Source organism: Protopterus annectens, chromosome 2.part0 (assembly GCF_019279795.1).
Source record: "Protopterus annectens isolate FY-2018-M chromosome 2.part0, PAN1.0, whole genome shotgun sequence".
Classification (NCBI taxonomy): Eukaryota; Metazoa; Chordata; order Ceratodontiformes; family Protopteridae; genus Protopterus; species Protopterus annectens.
The window spans coordinates 1826726062-1826748219 of NC_056728.1; the positions used below are offsets into that span (position 1 = coordinate 1826726062).

At 45.0% G+C, this 22158-nt stretch overlaps 1 protein-coding gene across 2 annotated transcripts in view; it reads left to right on the top strand.

The window, feature by feature from the left end:
- The window catches only part of LOC122793646, a 1742332-nt gene that overhangs the window by 563000 nt on the left and 1157174 nt on the right, over positions 1-22158 (top strand). For both annotated transcript variants that reach the window (XM_044061857.1, XM_044061859.1), the window contains exon 3: positions 3374-3437. In XM_044061857.1, coding sequence (XP_043917792.1) covers positions 3374-3437 — 64 coding nt within the window. The remainder of the gene's footprint in view (positions 1-3373; positions 3438-22158) is intronic.

Consider the following 22158-nt stretch of genomic DNA (forward strand, 5'->3'; position numbering starts at 1 on the left):
AAACCCTGATATCCTTCAACAAATGACCCAGATAGCTTTCTCTACTGTTGAAAGTTGGCTCCATGAAAATCATCTCTCCTTAAATGCCAAAAAAAAAAAACAAACTCATGTTATTCACACCAAAAAACAATACCTCTATCAACACACACGACTTTAACATTCTTTCTCTAAATTCAATAAAACATGAACTTGTAAGTAGTACCAAACTGTTAGGTGTCATTATAGATGCAACCTAAAATTTGATTTACATATCCAATCTAATATCTCCAAAACCCATAAAAAACTTTGCCTCCTCTACAGGCATAATAAATTCCTTTCCTCTACAACCAAACAAGCCCTTGCACTCTCTTACCTTCTTCCCTCCCTAACCTATGGTGCTCCATTGTTAACTAATCCGCAGTCCTCTCCAAAACTAAAACTAGAGTCTTGTTACAACAAAATTGCCAAATTTTCATCTAACTGCTGCCATTCAACTCATCACTGTACAGCCTTAAGAAATCTTCATTGGCTCGAATTCCCCCATTTCCTGCTACACCTTCAACTAACTACTTCTCATAGAATAATTTACAAACCACAAGACTGCCCTTCACTCAGCTCCTTATTCTCACTATATGTCACTACTAGGTCATAAAGCTCAGAAAATCAAAACCTACTACAAGTCCACAAACCTAATCTACCTGCAGGTAAACTCCTATACTCCTGGACTATGGCCAGACTTTGGAATAATCTCCCCTCCTCCATCTGCTTTGAACAACACCCTATCAAATTCAAGACTGCCATCCATGAACACGTTTTCTCCAACTGGATCTGCACCTACTCCTCCTTGTCTAACTCTATCACCTAACTCCCTTTCCCTTGACCTTAGACCCAGCATTGACTATCTAACCTCCTAAACCATATTTTTTTCTCTACTCTAAGGGTCTTTCTGCCCTATCATTCATTACTAAAACCTTTGCTTCCTCATTTTAGGCACTCTTACTACTAACTTTAACTTCATGTAAACTATCTAGCCTTTTCTCTATGCTTTCTACTTCATTCCATACTTAATATCAGATATATAACCTATACCTGCTCCACTCTCAAATCAACAGACCTTGCTTTAATTCTTTCTGATATTTGATTATTTTTTGAACTGGTTGACTTTTGCATCATCTGCTTATTATAATTTGTTTCATTTTATTCCTAAATCTTGTTATGTAGCAAGTTGTATCATATTATTGCCAATGCTTATTTCATGGAGACTCTTGTAAATAGAAAAAATGTAATGTCCTTGTTGTATTTGTACATCGGAGCTTTTCTTCCAGGGCCTCCACTGAAAATGGGCTATGTTTAGCTCAATGGACTTTCCCAGTAAACAGATGTCAATAAAAATAAATAAAATAAAATAACTGCCTCAGTCATTTCCACTACAGCTTTCTCATTTTCTATGATGCAATCTTCAGGTTTGCTGTTTAAATTCTGAATCTCTAGCAAAACATTTTGAATGGTTATTTCTTTCTCTCCATTTCCTCCGGAGAGAGAGAGGGAGAGAGCTTCTGTAGTGTTACCCCTTGCAATGTGGACATAGTTGTTAGCCATTGTGCCTGCCCCCAAAAATTCAGTTTAATTTTAACTTTTTTCCTCATTTACTGTCTCTCAATCTAGTGTCTATGCTGGTAGTACAACTAAGGCAGAAACAAAACACAATCTAAATACCAGTGCCAGTTTCCTGGTCTAAATGAAATGTATTCTATCACTTGTATTTTAAAGCTTAAAAGTTTAATGAGATGATTAATTCTAATCCTTTTATATTTTTGCTAGGGCAAAATAGGAAACCATGGTGTATATCTGCATATATACAATTCAACATTTTTTATATACATATATCTTTTATATATATATATTTTGTTTATTACCATGTATTTTTGTGCATTCATATGACTTGTATTTTTATATGCATTTTTATATGCATTTTTTATATGCATTTTTATATGTGTTGTGGTTTTCATGCTTATTCGATATGAGTTGTACTTTATAGGGTACCTTGGTGGTTCAAAATAATTCAGTAATTAAAGTAATACAAGTATTTTTGAATCATAATTGGATGTATGAATTTATTTCATGATTACGTTTTGTATATGCATTTGATTGCATTCTTATCATAGTACAGTTTTAGGAATGTAGGAAATATCTGAGTTACACAAACATTGCCATACTTTGTGCACCTGTATATATTTTAAATGACAACAGTAAATGTTTACATAGTTATCTGATAGGTGTGGCTAAAGTTTAGCCCATTAATGGATTTAGTTTTAGTATTGGTGGGTGTGAGCACATGACTATCTATGTGTCATTATTTAAGCTTTGAATTTGTGAATGGTTTTATCTGAAGAAGTCTCGCTATAACACAGGAAAAAAAACACTTTAGCTAATAAAGGAGAAAAATTTTATTACGTGGTCTATTCATTTTTTGTGGAACCCGATCACTCACTGCTGGTCAATTCCTGGTATCTGGTAGTACAACTAGTCACTTTCACTTGTTTTAGGGTTAGGGGATAATAGTATTTATTTAAGTAAATCATTCAACCAGTAAAAAGTCTGTCTAACTCATCCACATCATACCAGAAGTCTGCGTCCATTCAGTTTTTCTCAGTTTTGCATTTTGATGGTATTTCTCTTGATTGGCACATAATATTCATTTTTTTCCTCTGGTCCCTCCCATGGACTATGGAGCCTTCCCATTGGCCAGTCAATTTGCCTATTTTTCCTTCCTGTTCCTGGGAAGAGAGCTGTATAGTCCAGTGACCCAGAAATGGTGCCATCATCCACTCAGAAATGAAAATTTTCTCTTTATGGCCACATCTCCCTGCACATGCCCAAAATGCTTTCTTCTCGAGAACATGTAGAGGCATATCATGAGACTGTCACTCACTTCATCTGTTTTCATGTGGCAGCTCATTAACAGTTCAGAGGTTTAATCATCTGGGATGCCAGACTAGATCAGTCTGGTAGGATCTCAGTTTTAATTGTCATTCAAAGAAAGGTCTCTTGGGAGTAGAATACCCTTCCTTCCAACTTCCACAGTGTACTGCAGTAAGCTGAATGCATTTCACTAGCACAAATGTGTATTTCATGATGACCCAGGAGCATTGCAGTGGTTGCATATTTTTCTCAGCATCATCCAATATGGAAGTCATAGAAACTAAGAGCAAGTTGTTAAGTATCCCAGTGTCATACATATTTCATTACTACAAAGCTTGAGATATATTATGGTGTTTCTCTTTACATAAACAGTGCACATCACAGAAAAAATTAATGATTGATTGCATTTAGAATATAAAGTGTATCTGATAATTTTTTGTTTATATTACATTGTTTTTCACTTCCTTTTTAGCTCTTCTTCAAAATCATCTATGGATCCTGTTGTAACAAATGATTCAGCACAGCTTATCAAAGTGGTAAGTTTTTCAGAAATCTATGTTCCCCATTTCTTGCCAGCTGTATTTATTTTGTGGGCTCATCTACAGCTTCCAGTTTCTGGGAAAAGAATCCTAACCATATTGTATGTTTAATAGATAAGACAAAATGATGTGCTGGAGAAGAATTTCTTAAATGTGATAATGTGATCTTGATTATCTTTTGAAACTTAAAGCCTGAACTGTGAATTAAATGTTGTGAAACAGCAGACATCTTCAAGTTTCCAAAGAAACAAATTGGGATCTGCAGTAAAGTTGTAAAATAGTCAACTATGTAGGATCTTTAATCTATTATTTTTATTTATATTGTTATTTATTATTTATTTATATAAAGTGTTTATTAAACTATCTTTAATAAGATCTCTATTTTATTATGAACTTCTTTCAACTGTGTCTTTCACTTGCATGTATTGGATATATAATACCTAGTTACCAAACACAGAAATGTGCTTAATTCTTGGACTATTGCATTTATTATGTTACTATATAACTTTTAACTTTTACTTTATTTGTATAACTTTTACTTTATTTGTAAATCTGTATTCCACTTTTTCTACCGCTTGTAATTCCACATCTCTGTATATATTATTTGTTCAAAGTTTGTATACCTTTGTAATTTGGAGTTTTTCTCCCTGGGCGTCCGCTGAAAATGGGTTATTTTTGACCCAGTCAGATCATCCCGGTAAACAAATGTCAAATAAATAAATAAATAAATTGAATAAAAGTAAGAAAACAGAAGGTAAGTATTCTCATACCCCGGGATTCATGAAGCTTGCGCCAGGCGCACGCATAGCGTAGGTGTTATAATGCCAAATATGGCCGCCGAGCGATTCAGGTATGATCCAATTCCACGTGCACTACCGGCATACGCCAGATCTGCGCAGCCCCCGGCATAGGTATGCAAATCACCCCATGTGCAGTGTTGCACCATGCAAATGAAGGCATATAGCAATTCATGAAGTGGTGCAGGCGTAGTGTAAGCCTACGGAAATGTAAACCAAAAAACACGGTTTACATTTTCCCAAACAGAACATCGGAGCTATGAAAGAGGGCCAGACCCAGGTATCACAACATGAACATATGCCAATGGCAAAATACACAGCCAATGGCATAAGAAAAGATGCACAACACGTAAATAACAACATTTAATGTCATGTCCACAGTAACGCACAGCAGAACCACAGGGCATGTGTGCGGAAGCTGTAACATAAAGAAATAATATAAAAATGTCATAAAATCGCAACGTAATAGAAATCAGGTTCACAGCATAACACACAATGGTAGGCATGGAACACCACAACCAAGGTGCAAGGGTTACTAAGGGCTTGCGATAGTGTTCGGTGCGGTAACTATGAATTAGTAGTCAATGCCATTGAAATGAGGCAGATAATACTGAATCGCAAATGTCCCGCCGGGGGAAGGTTGTACCATACGGCGCAGCGGTATAACACCGAGGAGTGGCTCAGAGGAGATACATGACATCAGCAGAGGGGTGTGCCACTGTAGCACTAAGCACATTGGAGCATTGCAAATCTGGCCTGTCCGTTGCTAAGCAAAGCTACAGGATAGGGGTGGGGAGGAATCATTTAGCTGAGAGCACACATGGTGGCCAAAAGCGCATGTGTACGAGGATGAAAACGTGCCCGAAACCCAGTAATCGGACGCACACGCCACAAACAATAGCAGAAACAGGAAGGTCAGGGGAAGAAAAGGAAATGCGGAAGTAGGGTAATTGGAGTACTAATGAGCAATCAACACCAATCAACCCACGAATTCCAATCGATGACAGCTGACAGGTCCGCTTGCAGAAACCTGCAAAACAGGATAGGGGAGGCATGTGAATGCAAAGAAAGGAGGGGAGGTATTGGATTGCAAAGATAGGAGACCTGACACAGCAGAGCAAAGCAAACCGACAGCAGACCGGCAGTAGCACACATAACGCAAGATACGTCAGGTCCAGGAAAGTACAAATGAAAGTAGGCTGCAGGATGCACGCCAGAAAATGGTAGGTGCAACGCGCAGAAATGTAAAGAGAAGGTCAAGAGGTAATCTATGGCAGGCAAATGTAATTCAACACCAAAGGCACCACAATAGTAGTTCTGGCAGTAAAACACATAACATAACCTGTAGCTACGAACGTACATACACACCCTATGACATCATTGGTGTTCACAGCACAATAGTATAAAGTGTGTAAGCACCCAACACACACCTGTGTATTCCCAAACACTGCACCATAGGTGTAAACACACAGGGAACTTTTAAAATGTACATGTTGGGAGCTGCCATAGCTGTGATTCATCAGCATGTGTTAGAGACTGACGGTGTTGTGGAGGATGATGCCGACAACCACTGCAGGCCTCGGAGGAGATGGAGAGTGTTCAGACCAAGGGTAACCTACCAGGGGCTACATGACCTGGAGATAGTAGAGCGTTACAGGGTGGACAGGGACATCTTACAGCAAATAGTGGAGCTGTGCCGGCCACTCCTGAGAACCAGAAACAACAGAGGGGAACCCATACCAGTGGACACGAAGGTATGTGTAAGCCTGCGAATACTGGCCACAGGTACCTTTCAAAGGCCAACTGGAGATATAATGGGTATCTCACAGGCATCAGCATCCAGGGTACTACACCAGTTCCTGGATGCCATGTTACCACATGCCAATGAGCAGATATACTTCCCCAGAACTCAGGAGGAGTTGGCCAGCAATATCGCCACTTCCACAGTGTGGCACAATACCCGGAGGTACTGGGTGCGATAGACTGCACGCACATACAAATCAAGTCACCACCCGGTGAGCAGGGTATGCACTACATAAACCGCAAGGGATTCCACTCCATCAACTGCCAGGTCATGTGCAATGCCCAGGGCATTATCATGGATGTGTGTTCTGGCAGCCCTGGAAGCTACCATGACTCCCATATCTGGCATGCCTCACAGCTGTGTCAGGTATTTGTCAGGGGGGACATCCCACATGGCCATCTCATGGGGGATGCTGGCTATGCACTGGAGCTGTGGATGATGACTCCCATCAGAAATGCACACACACCCATGCAAGAACGCCATAATGAGGCACATGCACAAACCAGAATCATCATAGAGCGTGTGTTCTGGATGCTGAAATCACGGTTCCAGTGCTTGGATACATCTGGTGGAGCCTTGCAGTACTCTCCAGGCACGTGTGCCCAGATCGTCATAGTATGTGCCATGCTACATAATATGATCCTGCGGAAGCAGCTGTAGCAGGGACAAAATGGTGAAGGCCCTCATAGCCCACCGCAATTGCCAAGGCCAGTACAGGCACAGAAGGATTCAGACCATGAACACACTGTGCCAGCCCCAGTAGGCAGACGGAGGCGTGCCCAATATGCCTACGCCTTGGCAAAGAGGGAACGTATAGCACATACTCTGACCATGTAGGCCCCTACAGACTGACCTCTCCACCTGCACACACAGTAAAATGGATGGCAGACAAACATGACCACCTGTAAATTGTAATGTATAGGTGGCCCAATGTGTGACTCCTACATAGGCAGCCCTCAAACATTGTAAACACAACAGCCAGTGGAACACAGAATGCCAACACCTGAACAGTACATGAGTCTTACAGCATATGGTGGTGCTGTGTGCCTGTCACGTTCCCCGCCAGATATATATATATATATATATATATATATATATATATATATATATATATATATATATATATATATAGATAGATATATATATAGATATATGTATAGATATATATATATGTACACATATGCATATATATATATAATACAAAGGGCAATAGAGGGATATATGGTGATATAGATGGATTCAGCGATATCTGCAAATATGATAGATAGTTCAATGACATTCATAACATCTTGGAGGTACAAATAAATAGGATACCACCACCCATGGAATATGTTTATTTATTTTATTTTATTTATTTTACATTTGTTGACCGGGCTAGTCTAGCTGGATACATGTCCATTTTCAGTAGAGGCCCGGGGAGAAAAGCTCCACAATAAAGAGGTAGTTAAACATAACATTCAAGGATAGAGTTATAGTTGTTACATTCAAAGAGGAATCAAACATATATATTATACAATTATTTAAAAGAAGTACAATACCTATAATGAACTAGCATTAGAATTAGTTGAGACCATAGGTTAGTGGGTTTAGTAGGGACTTTAGTGGGCAAGGAGAGTTTTAGTATTAGTCAGGATTAGAGCAGGGGCTCTAACATAACATAACATAACATTGTAACATACCGACATGCGTAACCACGAGGCAGAAAGACCGATAGAACACAGTACCAGAACAGTACATCCGCGAGTAATAGTATGATGATATGAAGGGACGGTTAGTCACCGCTGACGGTGTCGCGGTCCACATAGGTACTATGTTCAACTGTGTCTGTGAGTACCATAGTCTGTGTAAGTGTGCGTTGAGGGTGCCGTGTGCATTTCTGTGTGACTGTAATGTGTGTGTGTGTCCGCAACATGTGTATGTTGGTGCCAAGTCAGAGGCAGACCAGTATGGTAGGTGTGGGTATAGCTAGCCATAGGCATACGGTTACTGCCTGTACCACAGTAGGAGGGACATCCCCACCCTGGGCAGGTGTGTCCTGACATAAAACAGTACAAAGGGCAAATGTCCGAGATGGTAGGGCATAAATATGTCCCATATATAATGTAACAGTCGTATTTAATAGTTATGCCTGTATGTAAGAAACTTAAATGTTACATGCAATATGATAAGTATCCAAAGTCACACAACAATAGGTATGTAGTGAGGATAAAAGTATGTGCTACCTGTGTACTGACCGTGGCTACGTGTTGGCCTGTAAACACTGCTTTGTGTCCCGCAAGTGTACAACAATGACCATATGATAAGGTGGCAACCCATGGCAAACAGGCTCTTTTAACAACACAACCACAATGACTGCAAATATCTGGGACAGAAATACAAGGGATAGCTGTCACCTACACATATCCCCTGATATATCGCTGCAATTACGGCGGTATACAAGTAGCAAGCTCACCTGCAGATGATATAGAAACCAATTAACAATGGCCCAACGTACAATCCCGTAACATAAGTCTACTAACTGTTAGCTCTCTAATCAGGGACGGAGCCCACACACATATATACGGATTATGTAGAAATGCAAGGCCCACAAACAGTCTATGTTACGTACAACCACCGACATCTCCCACACTAGAAACTAAAGCAATACAAACTGTAATAGCAGCACAAACATCCAGTCAGTCAATTACATCTGCAGAACCCTCAACATACCGTGTGAGAGACACAATTAAAGGTGACATGCAAAATTGCAGGCGTTGTATAATGGAACAAACAGCCATGTTACAGGTATTGATTGCAATACTCCGTTATCAGATGTCGGGATGACAGGTACACCCACATGTTGAACCAAATACTCTACCTGTCACACACAATCCACGGGGGACATGAATCCAAACTATACTTGTCTCCATGCATAGCTGTTGCAGTTACTCATAACAAAACACAATACAGACCATCTCCCCGAAGGTAGGGCAAATAGGCAACGCCCAAGTGGAGAATCCAATTATACCCCACTGTCACTGTGTAATTGGCGAATGGAGTAGCTGCACAGCTGATATGCAAGTAATTAGTCACTCAGGAACACCAATTGGCGGGAAGAATCCACATGTTTCAGGTATCGACGTATATAAGGATGACTTGCCAGACATTCAAACCGTATGCTCATACCGAAAAACAGTTGAAACACTGTGAGAGAGATAGAAACGAAACGCGTAACGACAACAAGGTATGTAGAACGCCCGATATGTAAGGTTATGTATAGCATGATCTGTATTAATTAGTTTTACTGTATGTATAGCCTGGTTTGCATTAATTAAACATGTCCGCAATGCATAAAGTGGGGAATGGTATTTATGTAGTGATGTCTTGCTGAGCATACTAACGCTTGTAGAATCTGTGCGTCCAGCAGTGGGACACAAGGTACACAGCACAGACACCAGAAGGGATGCTACATGAGGCCATTAAACAGAACAATGCCATACAACCCGCCGTCAGTGGTAGGGTATGTCCAACAAGGACGTGCCATAGCAGGGGATAGTATATGTTGATATACTGTCACAGCACGCATGTGTATGGGCAAATAACATTAATGACATATGTAAGGTGGTCCCGCTGAGCAAGTATGCTTTGCATTATGGGATACTATGTGAAATATATGTAATGTATAGTATTATAGGCAGATATGACAGATATTCTACACAGCATAACAGGCATATCATGCATACCACAGGTATCGTCTATTGGTATGTACAATAACAGGATACATATGGCCTGTAGGTATAGGACATAGTAATAGCATGATAGCTAATCTAAATGGAAGGGCTATCAAGTAACCATGCACAAAGGACATGTAATAGCTGCACAGGTGCATAGTGGGGTACTATGCAGTCTGCCAAGTCCATGTGTAAGCACAACTACAGTGTTCACACTAGTGGCACCTCTCCAGGGTAGTGTCCTGTGAAGAGCAGAGCCAGGTGTCACCTGCACCACTGCACAGTACAGCCACTGCAGTGATCCCAGGCCTACATGTGTCTCCCAACCACCAAGGGAGGTATCACATGAACAGTGCTACTGAGTGTTCCTGCGTGATATACAGAGGACTTATGTTCCACAGCATGGTGAGTGTCCGGTTTGGGAATGTAACCCAAAAGCACATCCCACTCATTGTGGCATATGTGTACATATCCATGAGCATGTTGCTCACAGTGGCCTCTGCTTATGTTGCATATGAGGAGTATATCCATCAATAATGTTGTGGACATGGGCCCTGTCTGATCAGCAGAGGTCACCCCTGAGTATGTAGTATGCAAATGTGTACAGATGTAGTGTCCGTAGTGCAGCCGCATATTTAAACTGTCAGAGCTCAGTAAACGTCATGGCGTGTTAAAGTTGTGGCATGTAAAGCTGTAGCTATTGTGTAAGGTACACCCTAAATGGGGTGGTGTACCCTTGAATGTGTGTAGATGTCTTGAGTTCAGAGGTACAATGGGTGCCTATATACCAGTTACACACCCAGTACAGATAGGTGTGGCCACTTAGGAGGATATCCACGCCACAGTGGCAATATGGTAACCACAGGAGTGGGTGCGACATATGTGTGTACTGCAAACATGTACAATGTGATATGTATGTAGGAGACTACCATCCATGTGATAGTCAGTGGGTGAATGGTGTAATGCAAAGGTGATGTGCATGCACCTTGTGTCATGCAGCTTGATGCCATGATAGTCATATTATGTATCTGTCACAGCGACACCCGTATGGTTGGAGTCAGTATCAGCTGGTGGAGCAATCATGGTGCTTGGTATGTAGGGGTTCTAAAGCTAGGCAGGGAAAGTCCCCTGTGCCAGCCTGTTCCGCAGGGAAGCATATACTTAACATGAGGGGCCCTATGACTGAGGATCATAGTATGCCAAAGTACCTGACATGCAGTAGGTACTATGGTATGCTGGCCTCACTGTGTGTCCTGTCCACGAGCCACATAGCATAACATCCTGAGACACAGGGTACGATGTGCAGGTGGATGTGTATGTTGTCGATACCAGAATGGGGAATGGTGCTGAAAGGCAATGAGAGGACAATGTAGGATGTGTGGACTCCCGTACCATCAGCAACTGCCCTGGTAACTGTATGAAAGGAGTCCACCATGTGTAGGGGCCATGCTCTGGCCTTAACAAGCCCAACCTGGGTGGCAGCAGAGGACGGGAGACCAACAATGTCTCTGAGAATGACGTCCTTGATGATGTGCCCCATAGCCACGCAGAACAGTCCAGTCAGGTGTGTAGGACTATAGTCCCACTCGTGCAATGCAGTGCCACCTGCGTGTAGTGTGATAAATGCTGCTATGTGCCATTCAGGGTCTACAATGTCTGAAACAAGGCTATTACTGAATATGGTGGCCTAGTAGGGAGACATGTAATTCAGAGGTTGGTGGACATCACAGCCTGGGACGTTGGAAGGTGACATGGGGCCAGTGTCCCAGGACACATAGAGTGTAGGTCAGTACTGTGTAGGTGTGACCACAGGGACACCACAATGTTCATGTATGGATTGCGGCCCTGTAGTGAGTGAGAGGGTGTACTGTCAGCATTGAATCCATCCTCCAGTATGTTGCCAACAATACCTGGGTCTGCAATGTTCCTGAGTGACTGTTGTATGTGACAGCAGATGTGGGTGTTGCCATCGAATACTGACATACCACCATAATGCCTGGTGGTACACCCCGGTATGTGTGGCAGTCATGTTTACGTAGCTAGTCTCGGAGTATGTGATGAGGGACCCTGTGGCCCCACCACGGCTGACCAGTGAGCCACCCCACACATGAGAATGTACACCACTGTGCAACAGCCTACACCTGTTGTTGTACATCATATGTCTGTGGAACATGACCACCAGAGTGGCGTCTGTTATCTGGTGTGTACCATCATGGCTCTGTGTGGAATAGCATGATCCATGCAGTTGTGTACATGTAAATTAAGTGCACTGGGGTATGTGTCATCATTTGTATGTGCATTGTCCATCTGCACGGGTGTCATGATGTTAACAACTGCTGTCAGCAGACGTCTGTAGTAGGTGTAGTAGTACACATGTACTGTGTATGCTGTGATGGGTGTGTTTCCGGGGTGTGGCTAACAAGGTAGATTAGCATATGTTCGGAATCCACCAATGAGGGGATAACCCCAGGTGTGTAACACCAGTCACATGGTGGTAGTGTTCATGCCAAGGGTAATGTAGGTCTTGGAGGTGGTGTGTATGTGTTGATCCAGCAGAGTGGAGGGTATGACTCATGGATGTGTCGGTACATGAGTGGCTATCCCAGTGAAGTGTGGGGTAGTGTCAGTCACACATTAGTAGTAGCTGAGGCCCACTGTCCACTATACCACCATAGAAGGTATGTTACCCGTGGGGTATGATGTTGACTCTGTCGCTTGTTACAATGTGTATAGCAGTTCCGGACACAGTTAGTTGCATGTGGAGCACCTCTGATGCATTGTGCTAAGCAACTTGCCAGGATGTGTGCAAAACATAGTGGGATATGGGAACCCCTCAGCTGTGGGTGTGCCGGTCCAGGTATGTGCTTGAAAGGTATGGTCCGTCTATAACCTGTCATTGCAGGTGTGCTCTGCAGAGCCTACAGGCAGGTCCCAGTCACTGCAGAGATGTCAGATTGGTGCATCATAAGGTGTGCCTTGCCTGCATGCGTCACAGGGGAAGATGCAAGCAATGTGTCACATGACCCCATGTCGTGCATGCCAGTTACCGCCCTGCCGGTGACAGTTATTGGAAACTGTGCAGGACAGGCAGTATAGAAGCAGCAAGAGCCTTGCATGTGAGCTGTACTCCCAGGGCCGACAGGTGCAAGTCATCTGTGCCACAGCATTGTGTTTGACCAGGACAGTCATAGCGGACAGATACCACATGCCTGTGGAATGACAATAGGAGCATAGGCAACTGTTGAAGTGACACAGTCGGTCATTGTACAGTGGTATCGTGTCCGGATGAATGCAATATGCTCCCCAGGGCTAGGCCCACACACTCAGGGCTATAAGACTGGTGAGCTATTGCATGTCCCTGCACATGTAGTCTGTGAAGTGGCATCACAGGGCAGTCACACTAACATGGCGAATGACAGACTTATCGTACCTGGTGAGGTGTGGCATGGGTGCATAGGTTATGTTGCAGAAGCAGTTACCCGACAGCAAGATGTAAGCGACTAACGCCTTGTGTAGCCTGCTGTGTGGAACTGCAGTGTGACACCCTACAGAGTCAGCTATGACTGGTGTGTTGTGAATGTTATAACACACTATTGGCTGTATGTGGTGGGCACACATGAGTCTGTGGGCTATAAGCTGGTGATGTCTTCCATGATGGGGGCTACCTCTGGTGCCTACAGTGAGTATGGAGACGTACTGCACAGGTTGTCCTCATAGGTGTGGCCAGTGGTGTAGATTATGTGAGACTATGTGATGGGTGGGGTGTGTTGCGAATGTTACACATCCCCAAATGACTGTCAGGTGCAGTCAGGGTTGGCGACAGCATTACCCCCAGCCATAGCTGTCAGCCTCCTGTCCCCAAAATGAGGAACATTAGCCCTCATACAGTGTGACAAATGGGTGAAACGTGGAACACTTACAACTGGCTTACTAACAGCGTCAACTAGGAAGGGCATATGATGGCTAAAATAGGCTGGTCTTACGTATAAAACAGATATTCCAATGAATTAATATGATTCTCATCTGTTCAGTCATGGCTAGCAGGTAAACTATGTACAACAATGAATGTGTGACAGACCCTTCCAATGTGGAACCTTGAGGAACATGCACCTTTTAGAACCCCAAATGAGGTACGTTCCCCGTAATGAGGTACACCTGAGAGCTATGGACCCAGCACGGCTGCAGACGTGCATCTCCCACAGGCTGTAGTTCCGTATGTTGGGAAGTGAGCATTGAATGTGTACATGAGACAATTGCTCTATTGCCACATGTACGACATATCCCTCATATAGACAGGCAGTAGCACTAGTACGTGACAGTTGGACATGCCTGCATATACAACCATGTCCCACAGGATATGTGCATTACGTGTGTACAACAGCTGTTGTACCTTAAGCAAGCTGGGAAGTGTAGGACAGCCAGTGTACCTGTGGGAAATGGTGTGGAATGGGCGCTATAGTAATCAGTAGCTCATGACATGCTCACATGTTCTGAACAAATGCCTAGCATGACCATACAATACAGATAGGGTGTTGGATAATATCAACCCACAAGTGGTGATGACAGTCATTCAGGGTGGCACCGCACTATAACCCTGTGAGTATGGTGTGCACGTCCATGAACCATTAGCACTGTAGATGTTAGCAGTACAGATGTACAAGATAGCACGGATATTTGATTACAAATACCTTTGCATGTCACAGGAGTGTTCCACCAGTGGCCTGTTGACAGGCTCACAACTACAAAAGGTGCAAGTGTGACATGTGCACAGCACATCAGTGCCAGATACAGTAGCACAGGGTTAATGTGCTGTACCCCACCCTCATTGTAGCCCATACCACACAGACAAATGTTAGGCCTCTGTGTATGTAAGGCTATGAATGGCCATGACCTATCAGTGTAGCTGTGTCAGTGTTGTGAACAACATACAGAATGGGCTGTGTGTGTGAGGTGTGTGACATATGTGCACAGTCTGATGGATGATACCAGCAGTGTCACCGCTAGGTGAACATCCCTGTACCCATAAACTACTACCTAGGCTGTGGTCAACATTATGGACACTGTGTAAGGGATGGTGCTGTGCAGTGCACCCCCCGACATGGTGACGTCTCCAGGCCCCTTAGGTAGTCATCTCAGGTACCCATGTCATGTCAGGGTGCCATCCATGAGCACGGAGATCACTGGCCAGGCATATACGGCACTGTGGTGATCAATATTGGATCACATACCACCTGTAAGGGGTAATGGCTATGCATGGATGTGCGATACCAGCCTTCACAATCCACACCTCCACTATGCAGCATGCCGTCTACCTTGCAGAAGGACATTTGCTACACCATGATGATGGACATGCTACATGTCCATATCCCGAGCTATATGACATATGTCATGGACAGCCACCATCCTAATACTAGGATCGCCACAGGCTGGACAGATCCCTGTGCCATATATGTGACATACTCCCGCCATACCATGCAACCCTGTCCATCAAAGCTGCAGATGTCATCTCAGTTATACATGGTGTGATGGCCGCATGGTAGATGTACTATCAACTGACTGGATCAGTAATGTGGCACTGATGCAGCTTGCGGTGGCACAATGGCCATCTGTAACAACATGGAAAGTGTGCCCGCACATGCTATGGTTGATGACCATCCCTACGAATGTCGTCTGCCTATCCATTGTACCATGTCTATCACATGTGTAATACAGGCGATCCGTGTCAGGATGTTGAACAGTTGTACAGTGCTGTGTAGATGTATATGGCAAAACATATGCATGTACAGGTGTCCATGCGTATGTGTGCATTGTCACTGCTCAAGTCCATTCCGGCTGTGTCTGTGTTGATATCTGACATATACACAGCATCCAGGTCAACAGTAGTACCGTGGACACATCGAGGCATGTGCAGATAGGTAACACAAGTGCAGGCAAATAGACATGCCAACAGCAAGACAGCATTTACATGGAGTATGAACACTGTAAAGAGGTGACACACATATATGCTGATGATATCCAATGCATAATGGGTGTGACATGTGTGACACAAACACGTCAGTCATGTCAGTGTCATGGTGCTTTGCAAAGATAACTGTGCAGATGCAGTAGATGTCATAGAAATGTATGTGCAGCAGTATCTCTGTACATCTCTGAAACTGTGACCTGTCACCATCATTATGTTTTACAGATAATGCCCTGTACACGCCTCCCAGCATACACCCACCAGGAGGATGATGTCCTCATCTCACAGCTCCATGACAACTATGACTTGTTGTTCAGCCATGTGCCACAGCATGCCCAGCAGTGGGATGACCTGTGGCAGGATCTACGCAGGAGGGTGAATGATGTGGGTGGCCATAACTGCACCTACCAGCAGGGTCTGCGCATGGACCTGATATGACATGCAAAACAGCATGCCACTGCAATCGCCAGGGAACAAGGTGGAACAGGTGGTGGGCCACCAACCCAGCCCCCACTCACACACTCCGAGGAGCTACTGGCCAGTCTGGGGACACCCAGGGAACAGCATCCAGAAACACTAGCTGCCATTGTGGAGGTGGGTGTCTCCCAACCAATGAGCCTGGAGTTGCCTGGTAAGTCAGTAATGCACATATGGCTATTATATCCCATGTAGTTGCATGTGTCACTGTACATAATGTAAAGTAACAACATATGCCAGGTATGTGGACACACATGCTGCATACTACAGTATGCTACGTTGTGTATGCACACATGTGCATACTATATGCTATTACACAGGTGAATGTGTGCACATGCACAGTGCAACCTGTGGCTGTCATACAGTCATGGATAATGTTCATACTGGTGTGTCACCCCTATACAGGTACCTCTGGCATGCTGCACAGACATGGGTCCGTTGCAGGTGAGACTGTCATCAGTATTAGGCATGTTACAGTGTAGATCTATTTGCCATGTGGCCAGTTAACACTTGCACACCTGATGTTTGTTCCAGTCACGATATGCAGGTCGCACCACCATGCATTCACACACACCACCCATGTGCAATATATTCAAAAGTAATGATACACAGACTTGAAACCACAGTACTTGTCATTGCGACATGTGTGGTCAGCTGTGCATACAATGGTGGAGGTGTTCTACAATGGAGGCATATGTAGTATGCATTGGAACAACATGTGTGGTACACACAGTACCACACAGTGAGCTGTGATATGGGCAGCCCACAAGTGTCACCATTGTGTCATATGCCCCTGCATTGGGTGCACACATTGTGATGTGCCACCTGACATGTCCCAGACATGTAGTATTCTGTCTGCAATATTGTCACACTATTGCATGACCTATACCCCACATACCAAACATACAACCCGTTGTCTGCATAGACCTGTGGAATGTGACATATCTGACATGTATGGGTGTATGTCATATGGGACCACACAGACATGTGGAGAAGATGCCCATCACACACAATTGGCCAACACATGTGCACACATGGCCATGGGGGATAGCCAGAGACATGTAGCCACACAGTACTTGGGATGTGTATACACCCTGTTGCACATTGTCCACACATGGTCCAATTATAGCCTTTGTTGACCGATTATACAGTTGATGTGGTACACTGGACAACCTAAAAGCCTGTGCACAGCTACTGGAGGTGTCACTGAAGTCTACCATATATGATCTGTTGAACATCATGACTGTGTTGCAGTTATGGCTATGCAATGTGTACATATTATGCATTCTACAGCAACATATATGCCCCATGTTGCCATGCAATGGCACAGTGTCTGTACTTCACACTGTATAGCAATGTAGACGTCTCACACTACCCTCCCGTGCTCATGCACATTTGCTAAACATGCATTCTATCTGTAGGGCATACACACAACACTGCAATGTGAAGCCCATTATGATGCTGTACATGTGTCAGGACACCATTGTGTCAAACATGTATGCATGTTAATGCACATGTCAGCAGATTACATGTCAAGGTCACATCAGCCATGTGTACTGTTATCCTGTTCTGGGCCACATGGTGTATCACGGGGATGCATTCATACTACCATGATTGTGTGAACTGCATGGCTGCTGATATGACACCTGCTTGCTGTAGTGTGCACCCCAGGGAGGTATGCTTACTAACACTATTAATGTCTGAGCTGCATGCCTTCTGCTGTATCGCAGGCATGCTGCATGCCATCTGACAAATCACACGCATGGTGTGTGTGTGTGTGTGTGTGTGTGTGTGTGTGTGTGTGTGTCTGTCTGTGTCTATTGTACTTTACAGTATTTCTTTGCATTCACAGGTGATGTAGGTGCATTACCCTCCTGCGGTCCATCTGATGTTAATGTCCCCACAGATACTAGCGGTGATGAACATATGCATGAGGTACAGGCAGGGTTGTCGGGGGCTGAATCTGTGCCAATGCTTACCATCCCAGCTATGTCCCCCTCTTCCCCGCACACAGTTCTGCTGCCAACACATACTGCATCACCGGTGGCCATAGAGGAAGGACAGTCAGTGTCTGTTGGTGTGGAACAGGAATGTGTGGTGGCTACAGAAGGTGTGTCTACACACCATGGTGTCAGTATAATGACTGCAGATGTGCCACACAGGCATGTGGCCAGTGCTGCTCGTAGGAGGACCTCTGGCAGACATGCACCTGCAGGACAGAGCGCAGCAGCTGGTATCACCAGACGCATGTTCCAGACTGTAATGGCGGCACAGGCACGTGCTGAACAGCAGAACAGAGAAGGGCAGAGGCTGCAGAGGGCTGCTATCCATACACTAAATGACAACATCCAGGCATTGGCAAATGCTCAACAGCAGATTGCTAATGTTCTGGATAGGCGACTAGGTGAAATGGTCAGAATCCTTGACCGAGGCATGGCAATCCGCGAGCGGGAGCTGTCTGTGCTGGAACACCTGGTAGGAGTGAGGCGTAGGCCACGTGGACGTAGGCCAGCAACACCACCTAGTGTAGGTCGATGTGGGTGTGCCACCTCACATGCCTGCTCCCATAGTGCCGGTAGCAGTAGCAGTGCAGCTGCTGCTGCGCTGTCAACACCAGGACACAGCAGGCCACATGGGCATGGCCCTGGATGGTCTCAGCGGGGACACGGTTCCAGCGGACATGTGTCGTCACACAGTAGCCACTCTGTACCTCCACCTGGTAGTGCCCGTGCAACCCCAGGCAGGCACAGGTCACGTGGCCGTGGATGGACACAGTGAGCTGTACAACCTGCACTGTACAATCTGGGGCTGTCAATTATACCCTGTGTAGGCATCACAAATGGCAGAACTGTGTACACACATACACGCAGACAGCAAACACAACTGTAGGGCTTCACAACATCCACATGCATTCTGCACAAACATGTCCAGTCAACTCACCGGCCCTTACACACACACATGATGTTATCCATTGGTGCAGCCTATGCCCCTGGCAAACATATCACCCTGTGCATATGATGAAGCCTGTGATGCATCCCTGTCATCCACACCATCGGTGCAGGGTTATGCACAAATATTCTGATGCACAGGGTGAACAGCATAGTAAGAGGTGTATGTAATACCTGTGTATGCATAGTGAGGGATGTGTATGTTGCAGTGGTTGTGTGTGAATACTGAGTTGTGTATGTCACATAGGTTGTGCACTGTCGACATGCACCAGTCACACCATGTAGTGCAGGTGCAGCATGCATTGTGATGTGTTCACAGTATGTGTCTCGGTTACATCTGTAGCACCATGTTGGTTGTGATACCCTGGTTCCCTCCTATGGTGTACTTGCAGTGTTTGCAGTCCCCCACGTGTAACTGTGGAGTACACACAGGCACGTCTGGCAATATCAGCATGCTACATGTACCCTCATCTTGACTGTTGCACACACAAACATGACACAGATGTCCGCACATATACTGCACCTGACGCATGTGGTCAGTGCCACAGGCTACACTGGACAGAGATGTGACATACATAGCAGGACACATTACAGGTATGGTGACATGGTGCAGGGGTTGTACACAGCGGCCTAGCCAATGATGATGTAAGGTGTCACTTGGTAGCTGGAGGCCACACTGTGCAGCAGTAGGACCCTGTAACAGTACGTGAACATGGCCGCATTCACGGGGTGTACACCACTATAATGCACAACCCATAGTGTGCAGCTGTGGACCCTTGCCTGTGTGGTCATCACCCTCACAACCCTCACAGTACTATGCACCCACATGACATGTCACAGAGAAGGGACATGCACAGGTAGCCAGTATGGCTGGGACCTATGGCATCAACAGGGTTGTGCAATGCATCACCATTACGGGTTAGTCAACATGTGGGGCCAGTGATAATTTCCCACTGTATATTTGCATACACACTCACACCAAGCACTAGACATACAAACAGACACACACACACAAACACTGTGGTAACCACACATGTGTATATGGACAGCCGATGTGTGTGATGCACCTCACCGGCGAACATCATGCTTCCCACACTGACATATGTACAGATCTCTACAATGGTGTACAGGGATGTTTAGTAACTGGGACATATTCCCCGCGATATGTGGCATCCCTGGTCACACATTCGGACACACATGGCAGTGCTGGGAATGATACACCTGCCATATGATGACACGTTTGATGGACATGCAGCGGTATTGATTGTATTATGTGTACCAACGCTATATCTGGCAAATGTGCTGCTATATACACATGGGAGGTTGTAGGTGTTACAGGTGCCATATGACATATAGTTGTTAACAGCTGACCGCTGTGTATGCATTATGTCAGCACCATCACATAACAGCGACATAGCGTACAGTTAGCACATGGCATGATAGGATGGTGTGTGCCACAACTGTGAGCCACCCCCTGCACACATACATCTAGACAGGTGGTTCACCACATTATGTACACACATCCCTCCATACGTGCTGTTTGTATGTCACCACATACAGATGTCAATGTTGGGTCTGCATTGCGTCTGCATGTCGTAGGTAGGTGCAACTATGTTATGGACATCGGCCACTGCACATGCATGTTTGCTGCATGCACAGTACAGATGTCACATGTGTCTCCTGTTGCCATGTTTGTATGCATTGCTATTGTTGAACATGTGTGTTGACATACATAACACATGGACTGCGATATGATATCACGGGTGTCACAGGCGACCAGTACAAGGGTATGTGTCCTGGTCAACACTGCTACCCCCTGTAGTGTGAGCATTCAACAGACATGGGCCCACCTTCATTTCGCGTGTGTAGCATTGATTAGGCCAGTGTTATGCACAAGGTGCATCAAAGGCCATGTATGTATGTGTTGTGTGTGCAGTCCATGCACACATCCACACAATCACATGTATGACATACCCAGATGTGTGTTCATTGGTGTACAGCAACAGTCAGGTGTCACAGCTGTATAAGGGCCATGGTATGTCTTGAGCCAACCTGTTCATGTATACTGGTATAATTGCAATGCATAACACCTGTTGGATCCCTGTTGGTACGTGTGTACTCTGCACAGCTGGTGTACACCACTGTACAGCCCAGTGGTCATGTGTCACATGGTGTTGTGGGACCGTAAGGCTGTGTAGTGCTACACCAACGACATGGTGCTGACATGACAGCTACAGTGTACACCGCAGTGTGTACGTGTGTGACCTGCACCTGTGACAGCTGTGATGGCAGCTGTGTGCGTACAGGTCACTGCATGTGTGACCGCCCTGTGCGTGAGGGCAGTTATACCTTACTGTGCCCTTCTGTGTGTACACTCCATCTGCATGCAAGATTGCCCTTTGCAACTGTTAAGTGTGTGAGCATGCCCAGTACGCCATTGTGTAGATGGACACACAGTACATTCCACTCTGTGCCCTTCTGTGATTAGACTCCGTGTGCATGCAAGATGGCCCTTTGCAACAGCTAAGTGTTTGAGCATGCCCAGTACGCCGTTGTGTAGATGGACACACAGTACATTCCACACTGCGCCCTTCCGTGATTAGACTCTGTGTGCATGCAAGATGGCCCTTTGCAACAGCTAAGTGTGTGAGCATGCCCAGTATGCCATTGTGTAGATGGACACACAGTACATTCCACACTGCACCCTTCCGTGATTAGACTCCGTGTGCATGCAAGATGGCCCTTTGCAACAGCTAAGTGTGTGAGCATGCCCAGTACGCCATTGTGTAGATGGACACACAGTACAATCCACTCTGCGCCCTTCTGTGATTAGACTCCGTGTGCATACAAGATGGCCCTTTGCAACAGCTAAGTGTGTGAGCATGCCCAGTACGCCATTGTGTAGATGGACACACAGTACATTCCACTCTGCGCCCTTCCGTGATTAGACTCCGTGTGCATGCAAGATGGCCCTTTGCAACAGCTAAGTGTGTGAGCATGCCCAGTACACCGTTGTGTAG